The sequence below is a fragment of the Myiozetetes cayanensis genome, unplaced genomic scaffold (assembly GCF_022539395.1).
Source record: "Myiozetetes cayanensis isolate MyiCay16 unplaced genomic scaffold, myiCay2020 scf15, whole genome shotgun sequence".
NCBI classification, from domain to species: domain Eukaryota; kingdom Metazoa; phylum Chordata; class Aves; order Passeriformes; family Tyrannidae; genus Myiozetetes; species Myiozetetes cayanensis.
In genome coordinates, this window is record NW_026087159.1 from 13835192 (window position 1) to 13851501 (window position 16310).

The 16310-nt window shown below is 54.3% G+C and overlaps 1 protein-coding gene across 4 annotated transcripts in view; it reads left to right on the plus strand.

The window, feature by feature from the left end:
• The window catches only part of DLG3 (discs large MAGUK scaffold protein 3), a 73145-nt gene that overhangs the window by 3243 nt on the left and 53592 nt on the right, over positions 1-16310 (plus strand). For all 4 annotated transcript variants that reach the window (XM_050310704.1, XM_050310703.1, XM_050310705.1 and 1 more), the window contains 2 exons: positions 5896-6044; positions 7563-7718. In XM_050310704.1, the coding sequence (XP_050166661.1) occupies positions 5896-6044; positions 7563-7718 (305 nt within the window). The remainder of the gene's footprint in view (positions 1-5895; positions 6045-7562; positions 7719-16310) is intronic.

Consider the following 16310-nt stretch of genomic DNA (forward strand, 5'->3'; position numbering starts at 1 on the left):
CTCCTTAAGTTCTATTCGCTGTGGGCCTCAGGAAATGCATGCAGCCCTGGTGGTTTCTTTTCCTGAGTCTACTGGGAGAGGAGCTGGGTTTTCCTGATGGGAAGGAAGGGAAAGCACCCCCGAGGCTCTGCACTCTTAGAGGAGCTGCAGAGTGCAGAGCTCCACATGTGGTGTGTGGCTCATTCTCAGTGCATTTTGACCCAAGGCTGTCACAGCCCTGGTGCTCCCTCTCACCGTCTCTCTTGTCTCTTGGCAGCTCTCACCTTTTTTTCACACCTCTGCAGCCAGAGACCCACTTCTGTGCCTGCAGAGATGTGAGTTGCCAGCAGCTCCTCTGTGCTTCAGGTTTTCCATTGAAGATGAAATTGAGTGGTGTGTCCTGAGCTATTTTATTCTTTCCTTTCTTCTTTCTTGCTGTTGAAGCATCACCTCGAGGCTTTCAGTCCCAGCATGTCCTTTTGAAGGTCTTGTGTTGGAACGTCTGTACCAGCAGCACCAGAGACACATGGGTAGGGAGGCCTCCCCAGGGCAGGTGGGCCCCCACTCTGAAGGGACCAGTGTGAATCTCCTTTCTTGTCTCTTAATTTATACAACCCGTTCTCTGAATGGTCTAAATTCACCCCACCCTGGAGGCAGCGAACCCAAGCAGGGCCGTGATCGCCTCGGCAAACCTGACGTGAACCCAACACCCCTGGCTGCTTTTGTGTGCTCTGCCACTCCTCCCTGGGGCTGTGTGAAGGCAGCGGAGCAGCTCTCCCAAGGCCCAGGGCTGTTGATATTAGTGCAGAAGTGCTGTGGAGGGAGTGTGGCTGCAGAGAACACGTCTGCACGCGCGCCGAGCCGGCTGCAGCTGCACGCTGGCAGGCGATGCTGCACAGAGCTCCCAGCTCCCAGAGCTCCCAGCTCCCTGCTCTCAACCCTCTGTCTTGGTGCCCTGTCAGCGCTGGCACGAGGGAGTGTCGGGAGTGTCGCTTGATTGCTGGTGACCTTTTCAACTGGTTTAACAGGATATTAATTCCCCATGCCAGAGCGAGCTTTCTCTAGATGTGTTTACCTAAACTAGGAATTTGCATTAATTACTTCCGCCCCCCCCTTCCCTTGGAGTAGGTTTGTGAATTCCTCTGTCCCAGCGTGGACATTGTGTCTGGCTGCGTGCTTGCTGTGACCACACACAGCTGGCACACACTGGGTTGCCTTGTGTCCACGATCCAGACCCGCCAGATCACAGCGACAGCTCTGGAAGGGTGATAGGACATTTCTATTTTATTTCCTTTTCACCCCTCCTTTTCCCAGTGGGCTTCTGTGTCTCTGACTGAAGTTTTTCACAGCGCTGGTTCGGTGTTTATCTGAGGGAGGAGGATTTGCAGAAGAGCCACAGATACACTTCTCAGTGCAGAGGCTCCCATCTCACTGCCCCACACCATGCCAGATACTTCTGGCTCTGGAAGGGCCTTAGCCTCCTCTTGCAGCCTTGCAGCAACATGGCCCTGCTTTTTTTCAACCCCTGGGGGTGATGAATGTGTGAGCATGGTCTATCCCTGTCCTCAGGTCATCTGCTCCTGCAGGTAGTGTTTTCCTAAGGCATGCATTGGCTGGCTGGAGTTTGAGCATCAAAATGCGTTAGGCCACAGAAGAGCTACCAGAAGTGAAAAACATCATGGAGTTTGCCAAGTTGGTCCATATGAAAAATGCCAGGGGTGTGACTTCCCATATAATTTTTTTTCAAGAATAATTTGTTTTGGGGACTCCAGAAATCCCAGTTTGTCCATCTACAGGGGTGATCTGCTGGGATGTTCAGATAAAGCTTGTGTTGTGTCCAGGATGCATCTGTGGAGTGCTGGATGTGTCTGTCACTGTGATCGTGCCCAGTGTTGCTCTGCACATGCACTGTGTTCTGCCAGAGCACAGGACAGCCCCTTAAATCCTTGTGACCACCTCCCTGTCCCTGGAGCTGCCCATGCCTGGGGCACACTGGCTCTGCCAGGACTGCTCCTGTCCCGGCGGGGCTGGCTCTGACGGCACAGCCATGCGGGAGCTGCTCCGCGCTGGAATGTGCCAAACCCTGCTCCGCACAAAAGAAATTCCTTGGCTGCTCAGAGGGAAAACAGGCTGTGCTGGCTCCCTTCTCCTGGCCCCTCTCTCCCTGTGTCTGAGGCTGTGGAGCCAAGTGCGTGACTCGCAGCGAAACAGCCCAGCAAAAGGGTGATCGAGGAGCCTGGACTGGGCTGACGGTGGCCCTGCTTTCCCTTTGCTGCTGGGAGCCCCTCAGGGAGGTGCTTGGTCTTCTCTCCTGGAGAGGAGGATGGGGCTCGAACACAAGAGCAGCTCCCTGACCTTTCCTTCCCAGAGCCGGGGCTGAAAGGGGCCGTTGTGCCCTTTGCAGCGGGAGAAGCTGGGTGGACAGGCAGGGTTTGTCTCTGTCTGGCCGTCCCAGCTGCCAGCAGCCCAAGGGGCCGTGCTCCTCCCAAAAGCCTTCTGGGATTCAGCTCATCTCCTGTGCCTGAGCAGTGGCTGGTGCAGACCTCAGTGTGGTTCTGTCTGCTTGGACCCCTAACCCTCCCCTGCAGCTCCTTTGACCCCAGAAAAGATTCCTCCCAGAGCTGTGGTGAAGGCAGGAGGGACAGGCAGTGCTTCCCTGGGTGCAAAACTCCAGCTGGGAGTTCAGCTTGCCAGCAGTGCTCCTGGGGATGGTGGTTGTGGCTTCCCTGGGTGGCTGCAGGAGCCAGGGTGGAAATCTGAAGGAATCTGGAGGATTCCCATCACTGAGACTCCTCCTATTGCAAATTTGCTCATAGCAAGGATAGAAACTTGTAGCTTTCTCAAAAGATCTGCTGTGGCAGCCATGGGTGTGAATCCTCCCTACGGCAGTGGGGCCATGGCTGAGGGTCTGGTGTGAGGCTGGGGTTTCAAGTCTGTGGTGATGCAGCTGGTGCCAGAGCACATAATGGGGAAGAAATGTCGATTTCTGGAAGTGCATGGTGCTGGCACAAGGACACTGCGTTAGCCCTCAGATGCTGGTGCTGTGGAAATATTTAATGACGTTTATTTGACGAATTAACCCCAGGAGGAAATTGTTGGAAAAATTCTAATCTCTGTAAATCTTGAGTTACTTTTCCTTGTTACATCCAGAACAGATTTACACTGTCATCACAGAGAAACTGGGCTGTAAGACAGAACATGCAGCATCATCTTTTGCTGCCACAACATCCTCTTATGGAGGCTTTTCAGGTAGTGCTGCTCACAAAGAGCACGGGTGAGGCAGATTTGCGTGCAACTTGTGATGCTCATAAGAAATGAGGGAAACTGGCATATATTTAAATTATCTTTAATGCCACATGCATGTGTTCTAAAATGCACTTCTCTCGTGGCCACGTCCTGCGCTGCCTGAACCCTGTCCACCAATCCTGAAACTCCTCTAATCCCTGGTGCCAGCAACAATTCCCTCCTCTGGCAAGGCACCTAAACTGGGCTGAGGGTTTTGGAGGTGGAGAGCATCTGCTTCAGGGGACAAGTTTTCTGCTCTGCAGGCACCTTGCCAGCTTGGCTGCCCCAGGCTGTGTTCCTGCAGCAGATGGGTGACAAACAGGGATGCCAGCAGCACTGCACCCCCACAGTGGGGCTCTTCAAATCCTGTTTTCATTCTTGCAGAGTTTTGTGCGTTCCAAACGCAGTCCATGCAGCCAGGAGCCTCTGCTATCCTGTTATGCAATTATTATTTTTATAACCAGAGGGAGAGATGTTTTAGCACGAAAACAAAGTCCAGTTTGTCTGGCTGTGCAATGACTGCTTGCTGTGACCTCATGTCTGATTCGGGAAGGCTTCGGGGGCTGCCAGCAGCATGTTCTGCAGCTGGGGGGTTGTGGAGGGGGACCCCAGGTGCAGTGGGTAGATCTGGGGACTCCCACTGCTTCCATCATTGCCAGCTGCCCCATGTCTCCCAGGGCACAGGACAGCAGAGCCTGGCTGGGCTCCCCGTGGGCACCCAGCTGGTCTGCCAGCAGCCAAGATTTATAGCAGCTTTTTCCCTGCAGCTGGGAGGTCACCAGACCAGGCAGCCCCAGGGAGCTGGAAGATGGGGGTCGATGCTGCTCTCATCCCATCTGCAACATGGATGTGCTGCTGTGGTGATTGGGCCTGTGGTTAAGCACAGGGAGAGAGGATGGGCACTTCTTGCATCTGGGAGTGCAGTCCTGCTTTGTGGAAGCATCCCTGGTGTCGTGGGCAGAGTAGGAACTTCAGACAAAGTTTATTAGAGAAGTCCTCCTTTTGAGTCATGAGAAGCAGAAGGACTTAATCAGAATTATTTACTACACAGTATGGATAGCTATAACTACTAGTGTAGTACCCTGCTTTTGAAGCAATATAAGTAAAAAATTATTAAGTAAAGATTGATGTTACTCACCCATAACAATGACCTTGGGCAAATCTCTTTCCCTCAGCCTCAAGGAATAACCTTGAGGGGTGTCCCCACTCAAGGGAAGGATCTTCACAGACCTTAGGTATGATAGAAGTCCTCACTGTGCAAAAGTAGGACTGGCCTTTTATAGTATAAAGTGATTGACTGTCAGTCATTTGCATTTTTCAGATTATGTGTTATCAGGTTTAATCAGCAAAATATGCTTTGTGCTGAAAAAGGTGTGAGCAGCTCTTTAGTTTCTTCTTCTCACCACTCCTGACTCTCACTTCCATATCAGAGCCTGCACATTTTTGCTGCTCCCAGCTTCACTCAGGAACACTTGTCTTGCATGTCCTTGTGGTGGGGTTTGAGAGTTTGATCAAGCTGGTCTCAGCATTTCCAGCACTAAGAACAGCAGACCCTCCTCACTCGATCTTATCATTGGTCAGCAGACCCTCCTTGCTCAGGCCTTCACTGATAAATTGCAAGACAGATTTTGAGCTGCTGTATCCGTGCTTAGGCAGAGCATCCTGCTACACCTGGGAAGTAGCCTCAGGCAGTGGTCAGCGTGTCCCTGCTCACACTGCCAAATGCTCACCAGATTTCCTTTGGAAATCTGTGGAATGTGGGCATTTAATACCCCGTGGTGCCCTGGTGTGGCATAGCTGCAGGTGGGAAACCACAGACTGAAGGGCTGGTGCAGCCGCTTCATCCGTGGGCTCCCAGGGAGTGCCATGGGAATGGCCACGTCCCCCCCAGGCTGGGCCCCACTGCTTGCCCTTGGGGTCACTGGCAGAAGAGGAGCTCTCCGGCTTCCTCCACAGCAGACGCAGGTACAGAAAATGAACTCAGGTTCCTGCTGTGGCTTTTCCTGCTCCAAGTGCTTATTTATGCTGCCGTGACTTTTTGGCCCTGCTGACTCTGCCAGGCTTCCTGTTTCCCAGGTGCTTGAAGGGATTTATTACTTTTTTATGGCTTTTGCAAGGCGTTCACCAAACTCTTCTGGCCGACCTTTTGGAGCTTTACCTCTAACCTGGCAGCATTTACCATCCTTTCTGGTTTTCTCATTTAGATGCAACTTCAGCTGTTTAGATGAATGTCTTCTCACGTTCAGTAGCCTCCCTTCCCCTGAGGTCAAGCCTTGCTTTCCTCTCTTTTGCCTTTACAGTATCCTTCAGCCACGCACTGCATGTCTGCTCTGATGTCCCAGTGGGTCTCTCTAAATAGGTTCAGAGCCTCCCACAAATTTTTGTTACCCCTGTCAGTTTCTTCTTATAAAAGTTTCTCACTTTTGATATAGTTCTCTTTCTGAAATTAAACACTTCTGGATATATTGACTTTCGTTGCTCCCATGGAGGTGCTGGCCTTGGAGATGAACTGGGGGCTGCCAGGGAATGCTCTGGAGGCAGAGTGGGAGGGCACGGGTGCTGCACAGCACACAGGAGCTGGCCTCAGGCTGCCTCCCAGGTCCTGGGGATGTTTCTCGTGCTGTTTTGCAGATATCCACGAATTCTATGATTTCACACTGCGCTCTGCACCCCTGCAGTCTCCGAGCCTGGATGCACATCACGGCACAGCCAGGCAGCAGCACGGGGCCAGCAAGCCCAGCTCTGCGGTGACCCCCGGAGAGCCCCAAAACCTGCCTGAGGTAAGAGCCACACTCAAGATGCTGCGGGGTCAGACTCTGCACACTCCTGCACGGAGAGGGAGGCCAGGAGCACAGGAGGCTGCTGGCCACCACAGCCTGCCCAGCTCACACCCAGACTGTTTCCACACCTTCTCTGTCACAGCTTGTCTCATTAATGAGGCAACTTCTCTGGTTCACAAGTGTTAATTGAATTACTCCCAACGTGAACAGCTCCAGTTCCAGCTCGGCTGTTGCAGCTGGATTAGTTGCTCCTGTCTGACGCTGTCTCCCATGGAGGCATTTCAGCTCTCTGATCCAGCCACCTCGCAGGCTGCTTTTGATAAGTGAAGTAGGTTGAGTCCTCTAAGATTCCCTTTTCAGGATTTTTTCCCAGCCCTCAGATAACTTGTGTCTCTCTTATTTGCATTCCCTTTAATTTTCAACAGCCTTTTAAAGGCTGTTCTGGTTAGAGGCTTTTGAAAGATAGAGCACCAGGTGGGGAGGCAGGAATTGAGCAGTAGGGTCTCACTTATCTCTAAGACACCAAGGTAAATAAAATTGCCTCGTGTCTTTGCAGGCTGTCTTCCCATCCCCCTCTCACTGCCTCGTGCCCTACCAAGGGATGCTGTGGGATCCCCCTGATCTGGGGATGCAGGAACGTTTCTGCAGGAATGCAAAAATTCAGGGAAATAATCCTATCAGATAAACACCATTTTCTGCCTCACAGACTGAACTGGCTTTCCATCATATACCTGGGGGGGACACCAGATTTGAGTGTCACACAAGGAACTGAATGATATTATCTAAGGAAGAATGATTTAAAGGAGTTTGGGGATCAAGAATAGGGGGACAAAACTGCCCACAGTTAGTGCAGGAGATATCTGTGTCCCTCTGACTCAGGAACCATTTTAGTCACGTTTTTCCTTGACCCTCTTCACACTGCCAGCCCCTCTAATTAAGGCAAATCTAGTATGTGTTTATGGATGAATTTTTAGTGATGTTGTGCCATAGGCAGTTGGATCCTGCTTTGGTTTTTTGGGTCTTCTATAGGCTCGATCCATCAACAGCAACAGCCACCAGTGCCTGCAGCCAGGCCAGTCTATGAGTCCCCAAGGAGATGTGACAGTCAATAAAGAATTTTAAAAATCAATGATGTGGAAACAAGCAGGGAAGCGGCCGTGGGCCTGGCACAGTTGGTGTGAGCGGTGCCCCTGTTTGCAGTGGGGACAAGCAAAGCAGCCAGTCTTGGGGCTTCCTTGCACTGAATACAGCCCAAGCCGCTGACACCATCAAATCCCTCCTCCTTTCTCCAAAAAATGTGTTTGAGGTGTCTTGTGTTGCTGAAACGTGAAGTGGGACAGCCAGAAAGAAAGCCTGCAGTGACCCCGCTGCCCCTGGGGCCAGGGCCAGGCCAGTGGTGGGATGCTCACCACAAGTCCCTTGTGTAGGGGGAAGCTCCTTTTGGCCCTTCCAGAAGCAGTGGGGAGCCTGAAGGCAGCTGGCCTGCCCTACCCACAGGTACCCCCCGTCTCGTTTCAGGGTTCCTCCTGGGACCGTGAGCGGAGGCTTCCCACGGGGACCGGGGACAGCGCGCCGGGGACGCCGCCACGGCTGGTGAGGGTGACAGCACGGAGGACAGAGGCACCAGCCAGTGTCTGCAGCCTGGTGCTCAGCTCTCACAGCACCCTGCCCCAGGTGAGCCTCCGTGGGCCCCACGCCACATCCCACCCTGCCAGCGGCTGGCACTGAGGGACAGCCCCGGGGGCCACGCGCTCGGAGCACGGCGGGGAGGGTGCTGTGGAGGCGCTTCCCTCCCCTGGGGCCGGCAGCATTTCCTCACGGCCGTTCTGGTGATGCTCACACTAAAATAATCGAGCGGTCACCTGCGCCGGGGGCTGCACGACCCTCCCAGCATCACCCCCTTGCATTGTCATTTACCACGGCCCGGTGTCAGCCCTCAGGGCTCGGAGGGCAGGTGGATGTGGCGCAGGAATAAAGAGGCTGCGTGGAGCTGGAAATCCTCCCAGGCCTGTCCCTCTCCCCCCACCCGGCGCTGGCACGCTCCCACGTTGCAGATTTCCGTATTTTTTTTTTTTTCCCTCTGAGCTCTTAAATGGCAGGTCCGTTCCTCAGCTTACCGGGAGCTTTTCTCTGCTGTCTTGTTTACTTGGAAACACCATTTGTTTGGATGTGCATCGTAAATCTCAGCTCCCTCCCGGTGCGAGTGCATCGTTTGGGCTACGCATTTGAGGGGAGTTTTAGGGGTGAGTGAAGGGCAAAATGCACTTCTGGGAGGGATGAAGTGGCCAGGATGAATGGAGCTCACCACAGATTTAAAATTATATCAAAATGTTGTTTTCCTTGGCATAGTTTGAAATAATGTTTGTTTGCTAAGGCTAAGTCTTCTTCCAAAGTATTTTAAATACAAAAATTGCACTGCCTCTTTTCTGTCCTTTTTTTAAATGTTTTTCCTTCTTATTCTGGACTGCAATAAAATGGGTAACACCCCATTTTTTTTCCCTTACTGTTTAATTTCTCCTTTTCCTCTTGCTTCTCTCTACATTTTCCAACATTCACCACATCTTTACCAGTTTTGGAAGGGTGGGACGGTGGTTTTCTGAGCATGACAGGCGGATGAGCTTGGCTGCTGGTTTCCATTTGCCAGTGGGTGGGAACCACCACCACAGGGGAGTCACAGGGCAAGACCCATGAGGGGTGAGAGCCTGAGCAGTTGGAAGCAGTCAGATTTTAAGGGATTTTCTTCCTAACTGTCCCAGCCCATGGAGTGCTCTTGCATCTAGCCCCAAATGTTTGGCTGAGTTGCAGTGTCTGCTTTAGCAGCAGACACCTCTAGGTTTAATTTTAAGGCTTTGTGCAATGGGGTATCTGCTCTGTCCCTGGCCTGGCTGGCCTGATGGTTATTTATCCTTCACATTAAAAATCTGTACTTTACTGTTAGCCTGGATTTCTCCTGCCTTAGCTCCCAGCACCAGGAAATTTTGCTGCCTTTGTTTGCTAGGATAAAGGACCTTGGCAATCAGAAATGTTCCCAACATGTAGGTATTTATAGATGCGTCTAAGTTCCCTCTTAACTTTCCCTTAGATAAACTAAACAGATTGGCTTCTTCACTCGCTGACTGTGAGGCAGGTTGTTCCAGACCTGAAATAATTCCTGTCATTCTTTTCTGAAGTTTGTTTTTTTTATTTTCAGCCTCCTTCTTTCCCAGCCTGTGTCAGTATGGGACCGGTCCTCGGTGCCAGGCGCTGGCGCTTTCGGGTCACCCATTTGCAGGGACTGCAGCTGCCAGCCCCGAGCAGGGGGTTACTGCCCTGAGAGGGAGGAAGCAGAGGGGACCTGGGTGGGCTCCATGGGGCTCTGGGAGGACTGTGCTCTGGCAGGGCTCTCATCTGCAGCCTTTTTCATCCCAGAGGATGGTCACTTCACAGCGTGGCTGCAGGCAGAGCAGGGACCTGGAGGTGAAAAGCTGTCAGGATGGTAGTGTTCAGTGCCAGGCTTAGCCATGCCTGTAGTCCTGCCTGAAACTCGTTTTCTGTGGAGACTCAGAAGCTTTCCTGAAAACTGGAACTAAGCAGTGCTGGAGAGCTGCAGGCGTGAGCACTGCTCCTCTGCAGCAACCCCTGGGCTGGAATACAGGGTCCTTTAACATGGTGGTGAGTCTTTCCTCAAGATGTCATCTTCATTGCTGAACACAGGCCTTGCCCTGGTGAAGGGGGAGCATTTCCAGCAGTCCCCCACGTCAGCAGGTTGGACCATGCCAAGGGAGCGGCCGTGTCTGGGGTCAGGCCGTGCTGATCCACCACAGCACGGGCCCTGTTTCTCATCCCTCACTCCTGCATGAAAGCACTGAGGACACCTCAGCTCCTGCCAGCATCACCTCCTGTGTCAGTTCTCAACAGCCCCAGCATGCAGGACAGTGTCAGGGCTGGATAACACCTACAACATCCAGTCCCTGTCCAGCTCCAGGGGGACTTGTTGCTTCCCAGCCTTCAGTGCTTGCTTTTTGCCACTGGCATTTCCAAAGTGTGCTTCAGAAAAACACCTGAGATCAGGCAAATGGCACTTGGAAGAACCAGAGAAGCTTTGATAATAGGCAATATTTAATGCTAGGGCAGGGGAGCACCAGCTGCAGGGCAGGGCAGCTGCTGCCCTGGTGCTGTCAGCCCAGGAACAAGAGTTCTAGAGGACACCCTGCCACTGATAAAAGGCAAGATGATGAACTGGCTTGTCCTGCCTGAAGTAAGTGCAATGCTCTTATTGCATCCGTTGATGTAAATAAGTTTTATGGTGTCCTGGCTTTTTCCTCTCCCCTGCCCTCAGGTCTCCCCAGCAGCGTTAGCAGAGCAAAAGCCACCTTAACCTGCTTCAGCCAGGAAGATGCATGACAAATAAATTGCCTCTCCGCACAAATGCTTCCAGGAACAGGAAATTTCTGCCTGCTGGCGAGGATATGGGTGTGCTCTGAGTAGCCCTGCAGTGTGCAAATGGCTGCTGCAAAGGAAGTGGTGCCAGTAAATACAGCAACAACATGTGCTTCCCGTCGAGGCTTAGTGGGCTGAAAGCATCCCTCCAAGGGAAAGTGGATGTTTAGCCCTCGACAGGACAGGAGCAAAGGGACTTTGCCAGCTAAAATGCCCCGTTGGGGCACGCAGAGGCACAATCCTTCCTGAGCTCTGAGGCTTGTGGAGTTTTATTTGCTGAATCCTTCATTTCAACCTTTCCCCGAGCCCTGTGGTTGCCTTAGCAGGGCTGCTCGGGGTTTGTGTGTGTCTGCAGCGGGAAGACTCAGGAGGATGCTCCTGGGGCCGATGCCACTCGCCCGTGCTCACAGGTTGGCAAGGCTGCAGCTCTCGGAGAGAGCAGAGCAGCCAGCAGAGAGCAGCCAGCTCTCTGTGCAGAGAGCAGCCAGCTGGAAAGATAAATGAAAGGGGAACAATGCCGCTGATGAGTAGAGCTGTGCGCCTGCGAGGAAGCGCCGCTCTCCTTCCCTGCCACCCTCTCCTGCTTCCCAGCACGGCTCTGCAACCACTCTGACTTCATCCCTGTCATCGCGCCAGGGCGGTGCCGCCCCTCCCGCCTTCGCCTGCCCGTGCATCCCCTCCCACCTGCCGAAGGGTTTGTTGCTTTGCTGCCCGACACCAGCGCCAGAGCTCTGTCCTTGCTCAGCCCTGCAGCTGACACTGAGCAACAGCAGGTCAACGTGATGGAGAGTACGAGCGAGACTGCCTCAGAGGACAGACACTGTGTGTGTGCTCTGAAACCACTGGTGAGCAGGAAACCTTGCTGGCAGGGGCCGCTGCTGCTCCCACAGGCTGTGGGTGTGTGGGGGTGCTGTGAGCGAACCCGCAGCATGGGAGGTGCAGTCTGTGCTGTAGCCCTGCTGGGCCGAGGCCAAAAATTTCCCACTCCACTCCCTGTGTCCCAGGAGAACACAGCCCTGGAAGAAATGCCCTGGGCAGGGTGTTAGGAGCCCTGCCTGCTGCACGTGCTGCTGAAGAAGAGGCATCAGTCTGCCCTTATAACCCACAGCTCAGGAGCCGAGCAGGTCCGTGGAGCTCCCCAGGGAATCTGGCAGAGAAAGGCAAGCTGTGCCGCCGGCGTGGCGACCGCCTGTCTGCTTCCGCCCGCCTTCTCCAGAGTGCTTTTTCCTCTTTCCCAATATGCCTTTGGCCGAAGGGAAGGGCGTTCCCATGCTCTGCACCTCTGCCTGGCAGGAGCAGCGGGTCAGGATGAGCCCAGTGTGCGGCAGATGCTGCAGCTGCAGAGATGCCTGAGCTGTGAGCTCCCCGCTCCCCTGGCTCGGCTGCAGCCCCACCACTCTCCATTTTCTCTTTGAGATGTGTGAGAGAGGGAGCACCAAGGAGCCGTTTGCTACTGCATGGAGCATCAGGGAAATTAAGCAGATCCCTGTTGTGGTGAATGTCTGACACTGAATGCAGCCCCCCATCAGGTTGCTCGGTTGCACGTACCCTGCTGTCCTCACCACCCCGTGTCCTCTCTGTGAGCTGACTGGGCAGGCAGCTGAAGCCACTGCTGCAGGCCAGACTGACCACTGCTTTATCTCAACCTGAGCCCGACAGCATCAGCCCTGCAGGCCCAAAATCCTGGGAGGTGGCTAATGCTCGAGCAATGGGAGCACAGAAGCAATCAGCTCCCAGGGAAACTCTCCCCTCCCCGTTGCATCCCCATGCAAGTTTGAGAGCATGTTTATTTTAGGAGAAGCAGAGGAGAAGAGCAGCAACTCACAGCCCAGAGGCCCCTGCTGCTGCCCCAGAGTCACTTGAGCCACTTTGTGCCTGTAGGTTGCCCCAGGGCATTCAGATGCTCTCCAGCAATTCTGTGTTTTAACACTGTAGGCACAGGCTCCAAAGTGCTGAAGCCAAGAGGGGGTCTGTCTGCAGTAACACACACAGACTGAACACACATCAGCCCTGCTCACACAGCTGGGCAGCTGGCTGCCTGTGTCCCACTGATGCTGCAGCTCAAAGGGGGGGTCAGCAAGGGCTGTGTCAGTAAGAGCTGTCACTTTGGTGGACATTTTGGGGTTGAACGGCCTCAGCTTTACTAGAGGCTCTTGCTATTCCTGCTGCAGAGATGAACATGCTTAGACTTCAGTTCTCCCACTTCAATATCCAGCTTCAGCAAAGTATGAAGAAGTCAGTAGAGCCACCAGTCTGTCAAACCAAAATCTCATGCATGGCCACCTATTACTACTCTACTTGGGGGCTTTTTGTCTAAAACCAGCAGCAAAAGGAAGATCCCTGGCAGACACAAAGGTGTTTCTGGTTGCACAGGAAAGCCGTGCTGGACATGGGACTGTTGGTCTCTCCGTTCATCCAAGTCATTGTCCCTGTTCTGAAGTTATTTCGATGGTGTGAGTGCATGCAGCACTCCCCACGCCGTGGTAGAAAGAGAACAGTGAGGAAGAGGCTCTGGGAAGCCGCAGACAGCCATGCTCCAGAGTCATCCAGACAACCTGGAGCCCATCCATCCTCCCTCCAGATTAATGCTTCAGCTCTGTTTGCCTTCATCTACTGTCTGTGCCTGCCCATGCCCACGGGAGCACAGCTGCAGGAGCAACTTCCACACTGAGATTCACACTGATGGGTTTCATGCATACCTCTGAAAGCAAGAACCAAGACCATTCACAGGCATCTGCAGCAGGATGGGGACTGATCGGTGCCTTGGCCAGGAGCTCCATGAGCTGCTGCACTGTCCCTGCTGGGTCTCTGTCTGCCTTGTTTGCCAAGAGTCCAAGAGGAGCCGATGCAGGGTCTGCACAGCACCTCCCAGGTTCCTCCTTTCCTGCTTTGCCTTGTCAGGTGACTGACCACATTCCTGCAGCAACCAAAGTGAAGCCCTGGAGCCCAACTCCTGTAGCACAAACCCACCAGGGGCTCTCACGTGCAGTGCCTCCATACCCACAGCCTGGGATGTGCCACCCTGTCCTCCAACCATCCACACTCCAATCCCCCTCATAGCCACCCCAGCACCTGGGTGGGGAAAATTCTCCCAGGTGCATTTCTGCAAAACAAACAGGCTCTCCTCACCATTTTTAGAGAAACAAACCAAGCTTGAAGGCAGAGCCTGGCAGGCCAGCTGCTTCCTATCTGGAGTGCTGGAGCTGGGGGAATGTCACTGCATCTTAATGGCATGAGGCTGGACAGAGATCAGGATTCTGGTGGCAGAGGCAGTACTAGCACTGTTATAAATAGAGCAGCCACGATAACTGCTCATGAAGGTTTATAGTCTTTAGGATTTGGAGGATCAGTATCAAGCTACGCTGAGAGATGCATTATCCTGGGCACTGGTAGGAGCTGGGGGAAGTGCAGGGGGGAACAGTAACTGAGCATGGGTTTGGAAATCATCCCTCTTGTGAGTCCAAGGGTGAGTCCTTGGAAAGGTGCTCTCTGCCGTGTGCTGGCTCCTCTGGCTTTGCCCTGCCTGCTCTGGGGGTTCAGGCTGTGCATGGCTGCATCAGTGCCAGCATTTGGAGCCAATCTCGTGCCCTGTTGCAGGAAGGGAGGGTTTGCCCCAGGGCAGCACCTGCCTGAGCCCTGCAGCTACAAAGCACCTTGCAGGAGTCTGGCTGGCATTGCACCTAAAAATTATTCCAAGTATTCAGCCTCAGGCAAAGGCCTCCTGCAGTCTGTGGCCTGGATAGCACTCGGGGCTGGCACTGCTCAGGTACAGGCAGGGCCTGTGCCCAAAGCCCTGGCACAGAGACCATCCTGCCTGGCTGACATTGCTTGCCCAGCCTCACAACCAGCTTTCCACCTGCACGTGTCCAGGAAACATGGCAATGTCCTGCCAGGCTGTTCCCCTCCTTTCAAAGGGTATTTTTAGATCCGATCATTTCACAGCCTGGGCTACAGCAGACTGCGGGAGGAGCTGAGGCAGAGCAAGGAGGGGGCACTGCACTGCAGTGCAAGGGGAGACCAGGCTGGGCCTGGAGCTGGATTTATTGCTGAAGCCAGGGGCAAGCTCTGCCTGCTGCTTCACGTGTGTGTTCCAGTCCCGTTGCTGCACTGTTCGCTCCCTCTCCCTTGGCAGGTGCCACACAGCTATTTCCCCTCTGTGCAGTGGTAGATTTTGCACAGCTGAATCTCACGGGGTGTTTTTGCAGGGAGGTTTCGTAAGCTTTGGGGTTCTGGGGCTGTGGGAGCGATCCCACATTCCTGATCTGTTCCAAAGCAAGAGCAGGGTGATGAAACCACTCTCCCAGCTCTCCCTGCACCATGGCTTGGCAGCACATGGCCTTTGGGGGAAGCTCAGCCCAGCTGTGTGCTCTGGATGTCCAGTCCCTGGGACCTGACCATCCCATGTCCAAGCCAAGCCCTGAAGGCAGTGTGAGGGAAACGGCACCTCATCCATCATCATCCATCCTCCAGGGCTTGTATTGCTAGTGCCTCAGTCTTGAGGAAAGCATGGTGTGCCTGTGCCTCGGGAACTCCTCACCCGGGGCCGGGAGCCGCTTTGAAGGTCACCTCGGGGTTCCGAAGCGGTGCCGTCCTGTGTCGTGGCGGGGGCGGGCGGGTGGGGACGCTGCGCCTTTAAGAGAGCCCCGTGCTCCGGCTGCGGCCCCGCGGCGCGCGCGCTGATTGGCCGAGCGGGCCGGGGGCGGGGCCAGCCATTCACAAATTTCCGAGCAGCGCTTTCTCCCTTAAAGGGGCCGAGCCGGGCCAGTCCCGACCTCGCTCCCCTCACCGCGGCTCCCAGGGACATCAGCGTTCGTTTTCGTCCCCGCGGCTGGGTGGGTTTCCGTGGGGCAGCACTGCGCGGGTGAGGCACCGGTATCCCCATGGCTGCGAGCTGGTGGGAGCTGCGGGATGGGCTTTGCTCTGTCTGGAAGGGGCAGATTGGAGCAGGGCTGGCCAGGCAAAAGAGCTCCCCTTCTCTTGCAAGTGGGAATAATCGAGGAAGGAATAGCCCTTCCTGGGCCCTGGATGTGGGGAAAGGCCCCGCTGGGCAGGTCCGTGTTGCCCAGGGCATCCCCAGATCCGGGCAGGGTGGTGCTGAGCCCTTGCCTCTCAGAGCCACATGTTGACCCACTCTGAGGATGGTACTGGTTCCTTCAGGGATGGCTTCTGGCGAGGAGCCCCGGAGAGTCAACCTGTGGGGCTTTGTGGCCCCAAGGTCACATCGGCTTGTGCAGGGCCAGCCAGGAGATCTGTGACAGCCTTGTACAGCCCAAGTGGGGTGTGTTTGGCTCCCACTAGGTCTAAGTGTGTGTAAGCACAGCCAGGGACAGCTTGGGACTTGCGAAAGATGCTGGGAAACAGGATGTCTGGTGGGGTCACACTAGGCACAACCAGCAGCAGATCAGAGAGCTATTAAACAGAGGCTCTCCTTTGCAGGGAGGGAGCCTGGGCTCTGCTGAAGGGACCTGCTTCAGGTCTCCATCACCCCTCTACCCCACCAGCACAGCCCTGGAAGACATTTAGTTGGCCATGATGTAAAACTGATGGTGTGTATTGAAGACCCTCGTACCATCCTGCCACGGGTGGAGGATACAGGAACTGGGCAATGTATCAGGGATCATTAATAGCATGAAAATGGGTTTGCCCTGGAGGAGAATAATTTGTTGGGCATGTGCCCTGAAAGTGCTGAGAGCTATTGGTCCCTTGGTATGCCTGGTTATTATTATCCCAGCTGCACATTTCTCAGCGTGAATCGCTGCTGGTGGCAGGAAGGAACAGTCACAGAGTGAGATGTTTGTTAACCTGCCCCTTCCCACTCACCTGTGACTGTGCAAAGCCTCCAGTGCT